Source organism: Oryctolagus cuniculus, chromosome 10 (genome assembly GCF_964237555.1).
Source record: "Oryctolagus cuniculus chromosome 10, mOryCun1.1, whole genome shotgun sequence".
In the NCBI taxonomy this organism is placed as follows: Eukaryota; Metazoa; Chordata; class Mammalia; order Lagomorpha; family Leporidae; genus Oryctolagus; species Oryctolagus cuniculus.
The window spans coordinates 115,720,491-115,739,891 of NC_091441.1; the positions used below are offsets into that span (position 1 = coordinate 115,720,491).

Consider the following 19,401-nt stretch of genomic DNA (forward strand, 5'->3'; position numbering starts at 1 on the left):
GGCTCCTCACTGGGAAGGAGCGAGCAGGGAGAGCATGTTACACTGTGTGTGCAACAGATTCTCCGCACACCCCAAACGTGAGCCGAGTGCTTTCTGTAATGAGGCTGCGGCTAGCAGCACAAGGCTCGCCACACGAGTATTGCATGGTGAAGGCAGCAGGGTCCACGACTGCGAACCTCACTCAACATGGGTGTCGTGTGGGGGTGCAGCTTTCCTTTCCCAGGGACCTTGCTGAACCAAATCATGTGTTTCTCCCCTCCCCCACCCCCCCCTTTTTTTTTTTTTTTTTACAAACTGGCTTAAGACAAACCAAACATATTCTTGGAAAGAACAGTTGGAGGATGCCACTATAAAAAAAAAAAAAAAAAAAAAAAAAAACAACAACAACAACAAAAAAACCACACTTGAAATGTCAACCTAACAAAGTATACCTTTTTTTTTAAAAAAAAAAAGATTTTATTTATTTGACAGAGTTACAGACAGTGAGAGGGAGAGACAGAGAGAAAGGTCTCCCCTCCGCTGGTTCACTCCCCAGATGACCACAACCGAAGCTGCACCGATCTGAAGCCAGAAGCCAGGAGCTTCTTCTGGGTCTCCCACATGGGTGCAGGGGCCCAAGGACTTGGACCATCTTTTACTGCCTTCCCAGGCCACAGCAGAGCACTGGATTGGATGAGGAGCAGCTGGGACTAGAACCTGGCGCCCATATGGGATGCCGGCACTGCAAGCGGAGGATTAACCTACTGTGCCACAGCACCAGCCCCCATAGTATACCTTTCTAAAGTCATCATTCAATGTAAGTCACAGCACACATAAGCTCCATACCAGAGGTCCTCAAAACTTGGGTGTGCATCAGAACACACCCAGACAGCCGGCCACCCTCACCCCGGCCCCCAGGGCTGTGGATAACCTAGATGGGGGCAGGGGTCTAACAGTTTGCAGTCCCTCTGCCAGCACTTGGGCCACCCTCTGAAAATATATGCTCCTCTAAGCACAGCACCTTGTCGTGAAACCCAAACCATGAGGCAACACGCGTGCGTCTTTGAAATTAATCTTAAAAATGCATCTTTGGTTGTTCCTTGTGAAAGAAGTTACGCTGTGTAGTGTCTGTTCATTCAGCAGCTTCGCTCACCCCCTTTAATATGTTCTTCCTGTTGGAAAGAGAAACAGGGACAGCCTTGCCCTCCCCTGCACAGGAGCCAGGTCTCACGAAGAAAACCATTACCCGAGCAACGAGGAATGTGTGCATTCGGGTCCAGCAAGCTTCTCTGTTCTGAACTGAGAACCACGTCCGCGCACATTTGGCAGGCAAGCTCCATTGAGAAGCTACATTGAGTTATTCTCTGCATTATTCTCTCTCTCCATTCTTCACGGCTGTTGAGGGCACTGTCAAACTAATAGCCCTACAGCTGGACGCAGCCCAGACTCAGGTTTGCTTTGATTCACCGACCATACTGGAGGGAAAAATGCTTGAGGCAACACTTAAAAATCAGGCCCATTTACATTAAAAGTCAGATTTCCACCTGGTCTTAAAAAAATCGGGCTGTGGGTAAAGCTGCCACCTGCAATGCCAGCATCCCATGTGGGCGCTGGTTCAAGTCCTGGCTGCTCCACTTCTGATCTCTGCTATGGCCTGGGAAAGCAGTAGAAGATGGCCCAAGTCCTTCGGCCCCTGCACCCGTGTGGCAGACCTGGAAGAAGCTCCTGGCTCCTGGCTTGAGACCGGCTCAGCTCCGGCAGCTGCGGCCATCTGGGGAGTGAAACAGGGGGTGGAAGATCTCTCTCTGCTTCTCTGTAACTCTGCTTTTGAAATAAATAATCAATCTTTTTTTTTTTTTTTTTTTAAATCTGGGGTCTGCGCTGTGCCGCAGAAGGTTTATTAGCCCCCGCCTGCAGCCTGGCATCCCAAATGGACACCAGTTCACATCCCAGCTGCTCTTTTACTGCCTGGCGCCCATATGGGATGCCGGCACTGCAAGCGGAGGATTAACCTACTGTGCCACAGCACCAGCCCCCATAGTATACCTTTCTAAAGTCATCATTCAATGTAAGTCACAGCACACATAAGCTCCAATCCTTAGCTCTCCGCTGTGGCCTGGGAAAGCAGTGGAAGATGGCCCAAGTGCTTGGGCCCCTGCACCCACGAGGGAGACCCAGAAGCAGCTTCTGGCTTCGGATTGGCTCACCTCCAGTTGTTGCAGCCATCTGGGGAGTGAACCAGTGGATGGAAGACCTCTGTCTCTTCCTCTCTCTTATTGATTTCAGAGGTAACTCCACCTCTCAAATCAATAAAAAAATCTTAAAAAAAAAAAAAAAAAACAGTCAGACAACCTGGCAATATTATTGCCAACTTTCTGCAGGTCAACAATTATCCAGCGTTGGGTGCAGCTGCCCTTCAGACAGAACAGGAGCTCTTGCTGGCCACAGAGCCTCTTCATTTCCTGCTGTGCTCACACTGGCGCCCCTGCTCGTTACTTACAGGCTTGTGTCCCTCACGCCCAGCACAAGAAGGGGCCGTGTTTCACGTTTTCCGGCTTAAAGTGAGTCTGGTGTGGCTGGTACTCAAGGTTTACTTTGGATTCAGCCTCTAGTGCCAAACATGGATGAGCCGTGAGATCTTTGCAAAGTTCCGTGTTAACATCCCTCAGCTGGGCCGAATGTTCTCTTCCTGTCTGGCGAGAAGGGTAACGTACCCGTGGACTCACAGGAGAAGCGTGCTCACTGCCTCCTCTGTCACTGTGACATCACGCAGACGAGTAAATGCAGTCGACAGCCCCTTGCGATCATGTCGAGTCGGCACAACACGATGAGGGTCATCCACGTGCCCCACTGCCAGGCGCAGGGCCCCGGCACCGCTTCCTCGCCTTTCTATACGCCTTCACCCACACCTGCGGCCCCAACAGCATCACTTGGTTTCACCCACACTCAGCGTCAAACTGACAAGTTTATTCTTTTGTGTCTCAACATTCCACACTATGTTTTAAGGTGGACATTATCTGTGACTTCCGTTTCCTTTTGCTCAGTCTTACCACAGGCTTATGAACTACTCAAATCCTTTCAAAGCACATCCTTGATAGTAATTTCTACCTTCTATGTATGGACCTAGGGTGCTTTTTATGACTTTTCTTTCTTTCTTTCTTTTTTTTTTTTTTTGAAAAGCAGAGAAACAGCTCGTATCTACTGGTTTACTTCCCCAAGCATCTCTAACAACCAGGACCGGGCCGAGGCTGAAGCTGCAACCCAGGAACTCAGCCCAGCTCTCTCATGTGCTGTCAAGAGCTCATCTGTCTGACCACCCACCAAGGCCTCCTAAGATGTGCAGTGGCAGGAAGCCGAAGTCAGGAGTCAGAGCTGGGGACTGAACTAGACTCCAACTTCAGAGGCAGTGTCCCTGCTCAGCCAAACACCCACACGTTTCTTATTTCTTAGGATAAATATTTACTCGCTAATTTGGGGCCTTTTTTAAGACTGTATAATTTTGATTAAGTACTACTTTATCTGTACCCTTCAAACTACAACATAATAGTTTCTTTCAGTAATAGTAATTTCTTACTATTACTTTAATAGAAATATTTATAATAGGATAAATATAAACTCATTTTCAAATTAATGGGTTATTTAGAAGTATATATCTGAATTTCCAAAAACATTGGGGATAATTTGCTGGTTACCTAATACTGACTTCTCAATTACACTGGAATCAGAGCAGACATTTCCTACTTCACTTTGAAACTTGCTGAGACTTGTTGATAATCTGGTAAAACTCTGTGTGTAGCTGAGAGTGTGTACTTCACATAGTTAGGTGTGGTATTTCTACATGTGTTCACTAGATATGCTTATTAATAATGCTGACCAAAGTTTCAATAACATTTCGTTTGTGTGTGTTTCTCATCAGTTACTTATAAACATTCATTAAAATTTTCCACTGCGATAACGAATTGTTTATTTCTCCTGCGGTTCTATAAGCATTTATTTGCAGCCATGTTACTAGACACATTCTCATTTAGAATTCAATCCTCCCGGTGAATTAAAATGATCATTTATGAAGTAACAGGAATAGAACTTCAAGCTTTTTGCCTTTGAGTCTATTTTGTCGGATGTTAATACAGCTTCACCAGCTTTCTCACGGTGTTTACAGTGAATACATCTTTGTCTTTTATTTTCAATCATTCTGTATCCTTACATTTAAGATATAATTCTTATATAATTCATGTAATTTAAAAAACTTGGGGGCTGGTGCTGTGGAGCAGTGGGTTAATCCTTCACCTGCAGCGCCAGCATCCCATATGGGCGCCGGTTCTAGTCCTGCTGCTTCACTCCTAGTCCAGCTCTCTGCTGTGGCCTGGGAAGGCAGTAGAAGATGGCCCCGGTCCTTGGGCCCCTGTACCGCAGCATGGGAGACAAGGAGGAAGCACCTGGCTCCTGGCTTCAGATCGGTGTAGTGCTGGCTGTTGCGGCCATCTGGGGAGTGAACCAACAGAAGGAGGACCTTTCTTTCTGTCTCTCCCTCTCATTGTCTGTAACTCTCTCAAATAAAATAAATTAAATCTTAATAAGAATTAAAAAATTTGGCCTATCAATCTTGGTCTTTTAATCACCAGCATGTAGTCAGTTTACATCTAGTGGAATTACTGATACACGTGGGTTTAGGTCTACCGTTGCTTCTTGTTCTTTGCATCTGTTTTACTTGTTCTATGTTCTTCTCTTTATTCTTTCTTTGAATTGTCTTTCATCATTCAGGTTAGTCATTTATTAGTTGGAGATTACACAATTTTTATTCATTACTTAGTCCATGAATTATATCCTTGACTTATAAAGTTGAATACTAACACTTTACCCTCCCCCAAGACTATGCAAAAGCTCATAATAGACTAATTTCCTGCCTGTAGATTTTCATGTCACTTGTCCTACTTTAAATTTCTATTAAAAAAAATCCCACCCAACATGCAACATTCATTTAGGTTATCTATGTGTTCATCACTTTCTGACTTGCTGTATTGGATCCCCATCCTCCTACTCGCAAAACATCCATTAGAAATTCCCTTCTCCAAGTTCACAGAAAACGCTTATCATGAAGAAACTGGGTTGGCTTTGTTGTACAGCAGGTAAAGCCGTCACACAAGCACCAATGCACGTCCTGGCTGTTTTGCTTCTGACCCCCCCACCCCAATGGCTAAATGGCCTGGGAAAAAGTGGAAGATGGCCCAAGCGCTCCGGACCCTGCCATCCACATGAGAGATCTGGAAGAAGCTCCCGGCTTCTTCCTGGCCCAGCCCCGGGGCCCACTGTGGCCATCAGGGGAGAGGATCAGTGAATGGAAGCGCGCTCTCTCCCTCTCTCCCCCTCTCCCTCTTCTCCACCCCCTCCCATGTTATTCTGACTTCTAAATAAATACAAAAAGAAAAAAAAGACTATCCAGTTTCTTTAGGTGACTTCAGTAGCAGAGGTTGGCACGCCACTAGAGCTAAGGCAGAAATCCTACAGCACTGGGCCAAGCACTAGATCTTGGTGCATCTTCCCACTTTGTCAGAACTGTTCTAAGGGTACTGTGTGACAGCAGCTCTGAAGAACGGCGATGTCCCTTCTTGCAAGAAACTCATCCTTACAACGTAGAGCCAACTAGGAAGGTTGACGGCTCAAGTAACGGTTTCTGCAGTCATGCACTCCACAGTCCTTGACAAAGACTTGGCAGGGGGAGAACAGTATCTTCACACCTATCAGAAGATCAGAAGGGGGCCAGCGCTGTGGCGTAGCGGATAAAGCCACCTGCAGTGCTGGCACCTCATATGGGCGCCGGTTCGAGTCCCGGCTGCTCCTCTTCTGATCCAACTCTCTGACATGGCCTGGGAAAAAAGTGGAAGATGGCCCAAGTCCTTAGGCCCATGCACCTGGAAGAAGATCCTGGCTCCTGGCTTCAGATCAGCCCAGCTCCAACTGCTGTGGCCATCAGGAGAGTGAACCAGCCGACAGAAGACCTCTGTCTCTGTCTCTACCTCTCTGTAACTCTGCCTTCCAAATACATAAATATTTTTTTTTTTAAAAAGATCAGATGAAGGACTCAGAAGCAGCATGAAAAATCCTACAAAACTAACAAACACTATCATCCTCTTCCCTCCCTCGTCCACCCTACAGGTGAACCGTTCATTCACGGCTCTGGCTAACTCACTGTGGTCACATGACATTTCAAGTCAATCACAATATCCCAGGGCAAATAAAGAGATGCCTACTGCTGCGTTATCTTTAAAGATTTCTGCAGGGGCCAGCCCTGTGGTGCAGCACACAAAGCCACCGCCCGCAGCAGTACTCTGGGCCTGGGTACTTGCAGGATTCTATCACCTGGCCCAACTAACACTTCTGCATCTGTCTCTGTGGAGCCTTTGATGCCTATGAGGGGTTACCCAGGACAAGGAGGAAGGCTGGGGCCTTTCCTAGCCTACAAGCCTGAGGCACACAGCGACGTCCTGTGCCTGCGTGCTAACAGGTTCACACGGAGAACAACACTTGGTCTGCGACTTTACGGTGAACAGAACACCTGGTGGCATAACCACTAATAAATATTGGAAACAATTGATTTTTACAGAAACAACCTGTACTGCTGGGAGCAGCAGAACAGGCTCAGTTCAGTTTGCAGCCACTGTGGTGCCTCCCATTTCATAAAGAAGCCTGTGGGACGGAAGCTCAGGCAGGGATACGATTCTCATCAAGCTGATGCACAAGCTTGCCATCCTGGAGCCTCCAAGAGAAAGGCTGTTTCTCTTCAGTGGGAAAACCACAGGAAGCTACAGAGACGGCCTTGGGGTGTGGGCTTAGCTGGGCCTGGGAGCCTGCCAGAAATACCATCTTTTTGCTTCTTGGCCCCTAGAATGCAAAGATACCCAAGGGTTTTTGCTTTGTTTTTTTCCTTTTTAAAAATGATTTCTCCCAAGCCACCTGGACTCTGTATTCTACTCAATATGATGTCATTTAAACAGTATCTGTAATCAAAGGAACGAATGGGAGGCAACCACCCTATTCCTCAAGTAAACGCAGGCCAGAGGAATCTGCATTTTCAAAACAGGACTGTCTTGGACTCTCGGTAGCTGTGGGTCCCTACCTCCCAATGTTTTCAAAAACCATTTAAGCTGAGAACTAACTGGAATGGGAAAGTGAGCGAGCTACGTCACACAGGGCTTGTCGAGGAGAGGCTTGTAAACCCTGCGCTTGTGCGGCTTCCACGCTGCTGAGCACGGAGCACCTGCCCCTGCACACATCAGTCTCCAGAGGTGCGGTCTCACAAGTGACCTCGGAGCACCAGAATCCCCCGCAGGAGGGAGGAGCTTAGCCATCAGTCCTCAAAGCTGCCTCCACAAGTGAGTACAACGGGATTCTAGGAGTGTGAATTGAACACTGAACATAGCACTGTCTACATGGCAGGTAAGTGAGCTGCAAGTCGGAAACCCAGGCCTTTGATGTGACTTCTCTGAGCCCTTTGTTCTCTCCACGTGATGGACTGGGAAGCTCTCTTGCTGGCCACTTCACAAAGAACTTGAAAGGACCCCAAGCACACGGAAGACTCAGCCCAGGTAGCTCACTGTCCTTTGCCCACACAAGCACTGGCCTCCAGCCCACTGATGGCTGCAGCGAGGAACAGCAGGACCGTGCAGGCTTGGGGAGGGGGCTGCCAACAAGCGGGAGGGGCAGGGATGCAGACCACTGTACTGAACCCTACACCGCCCCTGCCTCTAAGGGTTCAGAGGGAACCAAGACAACAAGCCACTCCCAGGAGTCCAGGCAGCTCCCCCAGCATGGGAGACCTGGAGCTGGCCACGTTCATCGACACAGCCCCAGACATCATGGCCTCCAGGAAAGAAGAGGACTTGCCAGCCCTACCCACAAGCCCCCAGGGAACACAAACAAAGTTTAGTTTTGGTTAATAATTAAACTCCAAATGAAAACCCCAGGATGGAAGGAAAAGAGAGAAAGGAAGGAAAAGACCCAGACTCCGACCACCTGCCCAGCAACACCGCTCATCTCTCGGGGTCGTGCCCTCTGCTATGAGAACAGCGCACCCTGTTGCTTCCCTCTGTGCGACGCACTCATGTGCAACCTGAGAGCAGCAGGTAACAGCTCAAGTACCTGGGTTCCTGCCACTGGCAGGGGAGATGCAAACTGAGTTCTCAGCTCCTGGATTTGGCCTTGCCTAGTCCTGGCTGTTGTAGGCACTGGGGGGAGTGAATCAACAGATGGAAGATCTGTCTCCCTGCTTTTCAAATCAAATAAAAAACAAAACAGAAATACCTCGGAGGGATATTAGAAGGCTCTTTAGAAAAAATAAAATGGAGGCCAGCGCCGCGGCCCACTAGGCTAATCCTCTGCCTAGCGGCGCCGGCACACTGGGTTCTAGTCCTGGTTGGGGCGCCGGATTCTGTCCCGGTTGCCCCTCTTCCAGGCCAGCTCTCTGCTGTGGCCAGGGAGTACAGTGGAGGATGGCCCAGGTGCTTGGGCCCTGCACCCCATGGGAGACCAGGAAAAGCACCTGGCTCCTGGCTCCTGCCATCGGATCAGCGCGGTGCGCCGGCCACAGCGCACCGGCCGCGGCGGCCATTGGAGGGTGAACCAATGGCAAAGGAAGACCTTTCTCTCTCTCTCTCTCACTGTCCACTCTGCCTGTTAAAAAAAATAAAAATAAAAAAAAAATAAAATAAAATGGAGACAGTTAAAAATCCCTAAGAAAACAAGCAGAGCCTTTCCAAAAGTTGACGCTATGAAGTGGACTCCTTGCACACTGAAAAGTCACCTTTCCCAACCGCACAGGCTTCCCGTTTTCACACACTCCTGCAGCGATGGCTCAGCACAGCAACCATCATCAGAAGCAGGAACGAAATCAACGAGGTACGCAAAACTGGAAAATACCCGCTGAGCAAGTGGTCAGAACACTTCACATCCACGGTTTCGGGCTTAATAACAAATGGTGCTTGCTCACTGACAGGAAAGGGTGTTCCGCCTCCGGGGGTTCCTACCCTGCAGAGCCGAGTCCACCTTGGGGGTTCCTAAGCCGCCAGAGCCGAGCTCCTGGAGCAGGGCACAGGCCGCCCTCTCACTCTCCCATCATACTCTTCATTGATTCATATGCCAACTGTCACCACAGTTCCTACTGTTCGTGAGAACACAATCACCCTTTCCAAACTTGGTACAGTTCTTGGGGGAAAGATGAAGCCGATGTCTGTAACATTATGTCCTTTAAGAAGATGTATGTACTTATTTGAAAGGCAGTACAAAAAGAGAGACAGACAGGCGGACATCGATCTTCCACTTGCTGGTTTACTCCCCAAATGCCCGCTGAAGGCCAGGACTAGGACAGGGTGAAGCCAGAAGCCTGGAACCCCATCTAGGTCTCCTACCTAAGCGGCAAGGGCCCAAATACTGGGACCATCTTCTGCTGCTTTCCCACGTGCATGAGCAGGGAGCTGGATCCGAAGTGGTGCAGCTGGGGCTCCACTCGGCGCTCACATGGGATGTGGACACAGCAAGTGGCAGCTTCACCTGCTGCACCATAACCCACAGCCATTACCGCCTTGTCAGAAGACAGTCTCAGAAACTTCACCTGTGTCTCGTTCACCCCCTGTCCGCCAAAGAGACGTCATGGAATTACTGAGCTCTACGACAAGAGTCATGATTGGGTGTTTCTAAACATTCCGCGTGCAGTTACAGGCACTGCACACAGCTGTGTGTGCACAGCACATACGAGGGCTCTTCCTGAAGTTCACAGAACACACAGTCTTTCAACTCCATTTTCCCACAAACTTTCTGAAGTCATAAAAGCTTTCCCAGTTCAAGTTGACGGCTCCCTGATCCTCTGCACCTCTCCCTTACGAGGATACCCAGTGTAGACGGAGGAGGAAGACAAACGTCCTCCATCAGTAAAAAAGGAAGGGAGGAGCAGGAACAATGAAGCCAGGGCTCTCTGCCCGTCTGGAGCCAAGCGCAGGCTCCCAACCAGCAGAGGGGAACAAGCCCCAGAGCAGCAAGCAGGGAAGGCATCTGGCTGCAGCGGGCTCAAGCAAACGACAGAGCTGCTCATGGGACCACACGGCCTCAGAACCCGAGAACAGACCTGCATCATCCGACCCGCACCTCCCTCGACTGCATTCAGGACAGCAAGGCTCCAAAGAGGCCTGGGGCCCCCCAAGGCCATCAGAGCACCGCCGCAGCGTGAGCTGCCACCCTCCTCTCCCAGGTCTCACCCAGGAGAAGCTGGGAACAGCACCCAGGAAGTTTAAAGGACTTTGCAAAGGCACTGAAATTGTCTGCCAAACTGGGCGTGGTCTTGCATTTTGCAGGTGGAGCTGGGGTGGCTGCTTTCACCAATCTGAACAGTCTTCAAAAAACTTAAGAACCAAGGGATGTGCCCGTGGGAGCAGGTGAGTGGGAAAGGGAATGAGACTCATTCCCAACTGTAAAGAACCTTAATTCTCAGTAACCCAGAGTCCACCTGCAGGTGGGCAAGGCAGCCCGAGGAACCGCTGAAGGAAAGGTGACAGCCCCAAACTTTTTGGTCTGTACAGTAAAAGGGATCCTATAGGAAAAAAAGTACTTAGGGCCAGCACTGTGATGCAGTAGTTAAGCCGCTGCCTGTGTCACTGGATCCCACGTCAAAGCACCAGTTGAAGTCCCGGCTGCTCCAGTTTCAATCCAGCTCCCTGCTAATGCGCCTCAGAAAGCAGTGGAGGATGGCCCAAATACTTGGACCCCCTGTACACACTTGGGACACAGTTCCTGATTCCTAACTTGATCCTGGCCTAGGCCAAATTATTGATGCCATCTGGAGAATTAACCAATGGATGAAAACTCTGTTTCTGCCACTCTGCCTTCCAAATAAAATCAATCTCAGAAAACAAAACAAAACAAAAAAAAGGTGTCTATGCAGGCTGGACACTTCTTTGTGACCATGGTAAAGACAGACAAAGCAGGCAGCACCAACTCCAACCTTCTAGGAGCTGGTCTCAAGGTACAAGACAGCAGCAGCACCAGGAGATGTGAGTGCGAGGTTTCTACAGCCTTTCACAGCCAGGGCAGCCTTGACCCTTAGGCCCCCAATGCAACTCCTCTCCTTGTACCAGATCAGGGACCAAGTGCGAGCCCAGCAAAGGACCACATGCCCAGGAGACTTAGCGCAATCATGGGGCCCTTTGTTCCCTCATTTCTGGTGTCAACACCAGTCCCAGGAGTGGGCAAAGGCCGTGTACTTGGCCACAAGGAACTGGATACCCGGCAGCCATTGCAGTTTTCCTAGGAAACAGAAAATATTTTCCCTGCTCTATGGATGAGGAAACCGAAGCAAAGGGACCAACGTCTGAGGTTTTTTGAGGGGGAGAAGAGCCGGGAGCTCTGGGGTCAGGGCCTGCAGCTCGGCACGGCGCAGGGGCTCTGGCTGCACAGTCCATGTCCTTTCGGGAACCAGACCATTCTGGAGACTGGAGAAACACTAGTTGCTATGGACAAGATGTGGGATACGGTTTACACCACACAGCCGTACATATGGAATCCATCACTGGTTCACAGAGACGACTTGAGGCCTCACTGGGTAAATGAGATAGGGAAAGAGAATCTAGGGGTTACTCATCATTTTCCAAATCAAAGATTAATGTCCCCTTTGGAAAGGAGAAGAGAAAGCTGGCTGTGGCCCCACTTTGAGTAACGGTTGCCACTAAGAAGCTGCACACAGAAATTCCTGGCATGGGCTCCGCAGCGCTCTTCCGATTGGGCCCTGGCCAGTCCTTGTAAATGGCTGATTTAAAACCTATCAAATCCAAGACGTGGGGAGTAGCCTTGACGCAGTACCACAGATCCTTCTATCTGAAGCGAATTTCAGGGGAAGAATGTTTGGAAAAAAGAAATGATGCACGCACAACAACGTGCAAACAGGCTCTGAGAAAGTCAGATGGGAAGGACCCCCAGGGCTCACTGTCTTCCTTCTCCTCAAGTATATTTCTGAATTTTTAGTGATTAAAATACATTACTTGGGAAACAAAGAATAAAATAAATCTAAAATATAAAAGCTAGTAACTTCAAGTGTCAACAGGGAGCCAGAGCTTATCTCTTGCAGCTGACTCACCCAACAAGAGACGGAGGCGTGGAGGGGGTGGGGGACACCTTGCTGGCGGTCACTCAGTGGCCCGCGAGGGACACAGCCAGCAGCCTGGAAATCCCCTGTCTTCCAGCTCCACAAGGCAGCAGCAGCTGTGGATGCCGAGGCTGGGAAACCCCGAGCTTGGTGCTAGGTGAGAAACAGTTTTATATGGAACTGTAAAATTCAAAACAGCAGCTTTGTGTTAGACAAAGCACTCTGCATTCCAACTCAAAGGAAAGCTGAAATCACAACAGTGCTCACAGTGACAAGAGGCCAACTTCTAGGGAGCGGGGTGCCCCAGGCTCGGTTGCAGCTGCCATACTGGACGGCTGCCTAGGTGTGCCCCGTTTCCCTGCCTCTGGCCGGGGCACTTGCAGCCCTCCCCACTGGGAACGCCTCTTGCTCCCCCTAGCATTTGTTTCTAGCAATTCCTGCTTGTCCTTGGACATCAGCTCAGGTCATTCTCTGCAAGGCTTTGCCAAGTTTACAAAAATTAATTGCTACAACAAGGATGCTGTCAGGAGAGTGTGCCCCCTGGCTGTAGAGAACAGCACCACGTCGCAGAGAGCACCTCTGGTTTCTAGCCCCGTCTCACCCTCCACCCCGCACTCCCTGAATACGGTGGCATGTCAATCATCTTGTACCTCAGGCACCCAGCAGGGACTCAAACAGGAGTCAACAAATGCCTGCTTTCTCTCTCTCTCTCTCTCTCTCTCTCTCTCTCTCTCTCTCACATACACACACACTTCCTTCCAAATCTGCCCTTCTGTCCCCAAGATGGTACATGTGTAGAACTTTTAGGTGATAGATGGCTTTGGTATAGTGCTTTTAAGACTTATTTATTTATTTATTTGAAAGAGATATGACAGCTAGAGAGAGAGAGATATCTTCTATTTGCTGGTTCATTCCCCAAATGGCTGCCAACAGCAAGGGCTGGGCCAGGCCCAAGAGCCTGGAACTCCATTCTGTCTCCACATAGGTGGCAGTGGCCCAAGCACTTGTGCCCTCTTCCAATGCCTTCCCAGGAACATTAGCAGGAAGCTGGATCAGAAGTGGAGCAGCCAGGATTCGAACCAGAGCCCTATGTGAAGCTGGCGTCGCAGACACAACGGCACACCAGGATAGAGATTTTTCTAAGGTACAGCTTAAACAGTAGGCTTCTTTTTGGTGTCATGTTTCCTCACACCGCAGTGTGGTGGAAGATGGCATTACACACTGCCCAGGATGAATAGGGGGGCCTGACAGAGGCAAGAAGGAAGCGCAGTTCACTGCGTGAGGGCCCAGCTGACGCCGAGTGTTCCGAGCCACCCTCTCCTGCCACTCCGCAGGATGCACGCGTCCCGATGCACACACAGACATTTTGAAAACAAAGTCACAGTGGGTGCACACGTGATCTTATCGCGTACCCAACTCCAGAACGAGTCTATCATCAGGCTGCTCATCACGGGGATCTCAAGATTGGGTTTCTGGGCACACACACTCCATGTGTGCAGTGGGCAGGCCCCGGCGGTGTGCGATCCGCGTCTGCAGCCTGCATCTTGGTAGCAGGCCGCTGTGGCAGTCTCACAGGAGTGGTGAGCCACACGACTGCAACACCAGCCTCCCGAGGCCCCGCCTGGCTTCCGCCCCGCAGACCAGACGGCAGCTTCTGGACAACCCCTGGGTCCCCAGACAAGGCTGCAGCTGCTCATACATCCCAGGCGCTTGGCTCAACGGATGGGGCCGGCCTTGTGGCAACAGGTGAAGCCACTGCCTGTGATGCTGGCATCCTGTCAGGATGCTCCACTTCCCATCCAGCTCCCTGCTCATGGCCTGGAAAAGGGATTGGGCCCCTCTATCCATGTGTGAAATGTGGATGAATCTCCTGGCTTCGGCCCGGCCCAGTCCTGGCCATTTGGGGAGTGAGCCAGTAGATGGAAAGCTCTCTTTCTACCCACTCTGCCCCGCCCCCTAACTCTGCTTTTCAAATAAATAAAATAAATCTTAAAAAAAAAAATACTCAACAGATTTCCCTGCCCTGCAACGGTGTGGGAATGACAGTAGCTTCCACAGACCGCAGCAGTGCGCCTCATGGAGAGGGATGCATTCACTGAAACTTACAGAATTCCTTTCTTAAGATTCATGCATTTCACCCATTATAAATAGTGCCTGGAGAAAAGAACAATGCACAAGTTCTGAACTCTCCTTACTGCATGCATTTTCTGTAGTAATACGAGCCGGAGACTTTGTAACTCCTTTCTGTAGAATCCAGACTTAGCAAGGAGTCAGGTTTCCCAGGGCAGGGACAGGAGTGACAAATAGGGGGAAGGGCGAAATAAATACCTAGGGAGAGAAACTGTATCACCAGAGACATGAAGCCATGAAGCATGGCCTTGGCATTCCTGCCGGAAGTGCATCCCTGAATCTCATCAAAAGGCAGCAACAGACAGATCCAAATGGAGGGAAATTCTACAGAACAGCTGAGGTTAACAGACGCAGGCTAAGGAGTCCACACTAGAGCTCGCAAGGTCTTTAGGTAAAACAAGGTCCTTGTTCTTAAGAAATTCACATCCAAGTATTCAGTTGTAAAGGACCACAACAATCCAGTTAACTCCCAAAATTTCAAGGTGGAGGAGGGACGAAGTGGGAGCAGGGAGGGAGGGAAGCCCAGACCCCCCGGGCCCAAGTCCAGGGTGGCTCTGGGTGGAGACCCTACCCCACTTCCTTGTGTTCATCTTGCAACTGCTCTAGAGTTTGAAATTGTAACACTGCAGAAAGCTACCCCCAGATACCCTGAGAGCCAACAGACAGTGTAGGTGAAAGGCGCATCACTCCCTCTGAGCCGAGGCATCATGAGGAAGTCTTTGACGAACGCTGGTTTCCACATCACACCGTTCCTTCTGGCAATGGCCCCAAGCCCCTTAGCTGGCTCTCAACCCAACTGGAGAGAAAAACCTCGCCCAAGAGGGCTTCACCAGCTGGTGGGGCACACAGTCCCCTTGTCACTGGTTTTCACGAGCTTCCTGAAGCCCTTCCTCTAAGCTTCCAAAGGGGCCTTTACGAATCTCCAGGTACCACCATTTAGAAAATTCTGGAACACCCACCTGTGCTGGGGGATGCTTTGGTATTAGTCCTGAAAGACAGAGCCGCTCAGCTGCCTGTGCGCAAGGCGAGGGCAAACTGCCACGGTGGACTTGGGGGCAGAGCAGCGCGGGCTGTGCTCCACCCCTGCTCAGACTGCCCAAGATCCACACCACTGTGGTTTCTCTCAACCAGGTCACGCGCGAGAGCCTCACTGTGCAGCAGTTTATGCTACGGCTCCAACCTCTCTGCTGGCTCTGTGCCTCAGCCAAGACATGAGCAAGGATGCTCCTGGGAGAGAATGCAAGACAGCCACTGGAGGGGAAAACCCACTGCACGCCTGTCAACGGGGACCTTCCCCCAAGTCCTGCTGAGGCCCCGGATCTGACTCAGTGAAAAGCAGGATGCTAAGTTCGCAGTCAGAAAACCTCACAGGCACAGAGATGAAAACATAATTGGGTTTGTCATTTCGCAGCCCTGCTGCTGGGCCCGCAGATAATGGGGGACGACAGTCTCCCGAGCGAGGGAGGAGGTGGCCAAGGGAGCAGACGCCGAGCTTCTGCTGGGAGGACGAACGCGCCCCAGTGAGGCAAGCTCTTCAGAACACAAGAAACCCAACACCCAGACCACATGAAACGGGATCGCCATGGGACTCGCACAGCTGTGAAAACCCACGTCAGCCTGCATTAGCTCGTGCGGCCTGTTTATGTAAAGCAGGACTCTCTCAACCACCACCAACAGGAAATCATTTTGCCAACAAAAAAAGTGATACCTCAATGTAACGCTGACAGCCAGCGTGCAGGAGAAAGGCACAGCTACCCTCTGTTAGGAGATTATCAGGGAGCCCCCTCACCTACTCTGTTAGGAGATTATCAGGGAGCCCCCTCACCTACTCTGTTAGGAGATTATCAGGAGCCCCCTCACCTACTCTGTTAGGAGATTATCAGGGAGCCCCCTCACCTACTCTGTTAGGAGATTATCAGGGAGCCCCCTCACCTACTCTGTTAGGAGATTATCAGGGAGCCCCCTCACCTACTCTGTTAGGAGATTATCAGGGAGCCCCCTCACCTACTCTGTTAGGAGATTATCAGGGAGCCCCCTCACCTACTCTGTTAGGAGATTATCAGGGAGCCCCCTCACCTACTCTGTTAGGAGATTATCGGGAGCCCCCTCACCTACTCTGTTAGGAGATTATCAGGAGCCCCCTCACCTACTCTGTTAGGAGATTATCAGGGAGCCCCCTCACCTACTCTGTTAGGAGATTATCAGGGAGCCCCCTCACCTACTCTGTTAGGAGATTATCGGGAGCCCCCTCACCTACTCTGTTAGGAGATTATCAGGGAGCCCCCTCACCTACTCTGTTAGGAGATTATCAGGGAGCCCCCTCACCTACTCTGTTAGGAGATTATCAGGGAGCCCCCTCACCTACTCTGTTAGGAGATTATCAGGAGCCCCCTCACCTACTCTGTTAGGAGATTATCAGGAGCCCCGCTCACTTACTCTGTTAGGAGATTATCAGGAGCCCCCTCACCTACTCTGTTAGGAGATTATCAGGGAGCCCCGCTCACTTACTCTGTTAGGAGATTATCAGGAGCCCCCTCACCTACTCTGTTAGGAGATTATCAGGAGCCCCGCTCACTTACTCTGTTAGGAGATTATCAGGGAGCCCCGCTCACTTACTCTGTTAGGAGATTATCGGGAGCCCCCTCACCTACTCTGTTAGGAGATTATCAGGGAGCCCCCTCACCTACTCTGTTAGGAGATTATCAGGAGCCCCGCTCACTTACTCTGTTAGGAGATTATCAGGAGCCCCCTCACCTACTCTGTTAGGAGATTATCAGGGAGCCCCCTCACCTACTCTGTTAGGAGATTATCAGGGAGCCCCCTCACCTACTCTGTTAGGAGATTACCAGGAGTCCCCTCACCTACTCTGTTAGGAGATTATCAGGGAGCCCCCTCACCTACTCTGTTAGGAGATTATCAGGAGCCCCCCTCACCTACTCTGTTAGGAGATTATCGGGAGCCCCCTCACCTACTCTGTTAGGAGATTATCAGGAGCCCCCCTCACCTACTCTGTTAGGAGATTATCAGGGAGCCCCGCTCACCTACTCTGTAGGAGATTATCAGGAGCCCCCTCACCTACTCTGTTAGGAGATTATCAGGGAGCCCTGCTCACCTACTCTGTTAGGAGATTATCAGGGAGCCCCCTCACTTACTCTGTAGGAGATTACCAGGAGCCCCCTCACCTACCCTCTGTTAGGAGATTATCAGGGAGCCCCCTCACCTACTCTGTTAGGAGATTATCAGGAGCCCCCTCACCTACTCTGTTAGGAGATTATCAGGGAGCCCCCTCACCTACTCTGTTAGGAGATTATCAGGAGCCCCCTCACCTACTCTGTTAGGAGATTATCGGGAGCCCCCTCACCCGCGTGCTCTCGTGCCTCTTGCCAGCGCTAACTGCTCAGAGTGAGAACCCAGGCGTCTTTGCGTTGCACTCACAGCACCCGATTATCTTTATTTCACTGGCCAGCCAGGCCTACAAAATGCATAGAAAAACTTCTGGCGCCTGTGCCAAATGATTTCCATACAAAAATCAATCCTGTCAAGTTATTCTGAGACCAATCTACTCAGCCATTCAAGGAAAAAAAAAGAAAAGAAAGCACCCCTCTAAAGAGCACACAACCCCCAAACTTGTATTTCTCAAGACAGAGCCACACCGGACTCCCCGAGACCCTGCCGTGCGCAGATGTGCGGTATCTCAAAGAGCCAAGAGGCGCAGGAACACACTCACTCTCACACGCAATCACTGACCGACAGTGAGCTCCAAACCTCAGCGCGGGCGCTTGCGATCCATGACGACGACACGGGCTTAGCTTACTTTTGAAGCACAAATAAATTCTGGAGCATCTAAGTTTAACCAAACTTCTCAACAGTGTTCATCAAATCTGAGCTCAATTTTCACTGAAACTTGTCAGGACCGTTCTCCTAAGACAGGACCCAAGAAGAGTTTTCCGAAGAAGCCTGCCAACTCAGACCATTTCTCTAGGACGGAATTCCTTCCACCCTGCCAGATTCAGGGTGCGGGGCACCGAGACCCCTGGTTCTAACAGGGAGGCCGCGGTTTGGCCCCAGGACCATGACACTGTTTTGCACAGAACTCTAACACGACTATCTGTGCTTATACAGAAACTCCTGAGTTTTTAAAGCCCAGGTTAAACCACTGGGTGTTAGAAGGCTTAAAAGGACACCCAAAAGGAAATCAGCTATCATACTGAGTATACATGTAAAAATAACTCCGACAGTTTCTCAAAGCCTATTAAAAAATGAGATGCCATCACTGTAGCTGTGAGATACACCAGCCGGTTCCCATTACTGCTCGCGCTATTTTTAGAGCCTCTGCAAAGATCAAAGGCGAAGGGGCCCTCTCCAGGCCCCTAATCTCTGCCTATGCTTCCTCGGTCAGGCCTTGGTCTCCCAAGGAGGCATGGCGGGGCTGCCTGCAAACAACCCCTGTCCCCGTCCACTCCCATCCACTCTGTGAGAAGGGGGTGGTCAGAGACCAGCGAAGTTCAAGGTCAAGCCAAAATGCCTGCCGTGCGTGCTTCAGCACAGAGCACACTGGCTCGGCTTCTTCTGTCCACTGCCCATGCAGTCTCCACAGGCCACTTCTCGGTGAGAACAATACAATGAGCACAGTGTCCTTTTCCAGTGTTAGGACCCCACTCCTCCCCCACACAAAGGCCGGGGTTGGTTTTCTTGGCTCTGGCTGGTGGGAGGTGGCCGGGCTCGCTCTGGGGCTGAGAGGCAGGACCACTTACTTTGGAAGAACAAGCGGTGCATTTGTCGAACGCCAGGCTGACGGGAAGGACGTTATCAAACCGGGACAGAAATCCCCGAATCTAAAAACAAACAGAATGAAGAATTCACATCACGCTGGGGAAGGCCCCATCTCTGAAATGCACTTCTGGGTCCTGGCATGATGGACATGGCTTCTCTCCCATAGATGTGAGAGTTGGACGTGGGATAAATGAAAACTTATTCAATTTGATGTTAGGTGGGGTCTCACAAGGGGAGATGGGCTGGGGACCAAGGAAGGCAGAGACAGTCCAAAATACATATCCAGTTGACTTGGAGCAAACTTCAACAGCAACATATTGACGAGGAAATGGCACCACCTAGTGCACACACTTGTGTACTACAGCTGGTTTACATGCAGACACTATCAGTTTTAA

At 50.5% G+C, this 19,401-nt stretch overlaps 1 protein-coding gene across 11 annotated transcripts in view; it reads right to left on the reverse strand.

Moving 5' to 3' along the window:
- Positions 1-19,401, reverse strand: part of ATG7 (autophagy related 7) — a 221,684-nt gene that overhangs the window by 103,737 nt on the left and 98,546 nt on the right. For all 11 annotated transcript variants that reach the window (XR_011379654.1, XR_011379656.1, XR_011379655.1 and 8 more), the window contains one exon: positions 18,988-19,068. Coding sequence is in view for 8 of the 11 variants with exons in the window: in XM_070051104.1 (XP_069907205.1) it covers positions 18,988-19,068 (81 nt within the window). In the remaining 3 variants the exon portion in view is untranslated. The remainder of the gene's footprint in view (positions 1-18,987; positions 19,069-19,401) is intronic.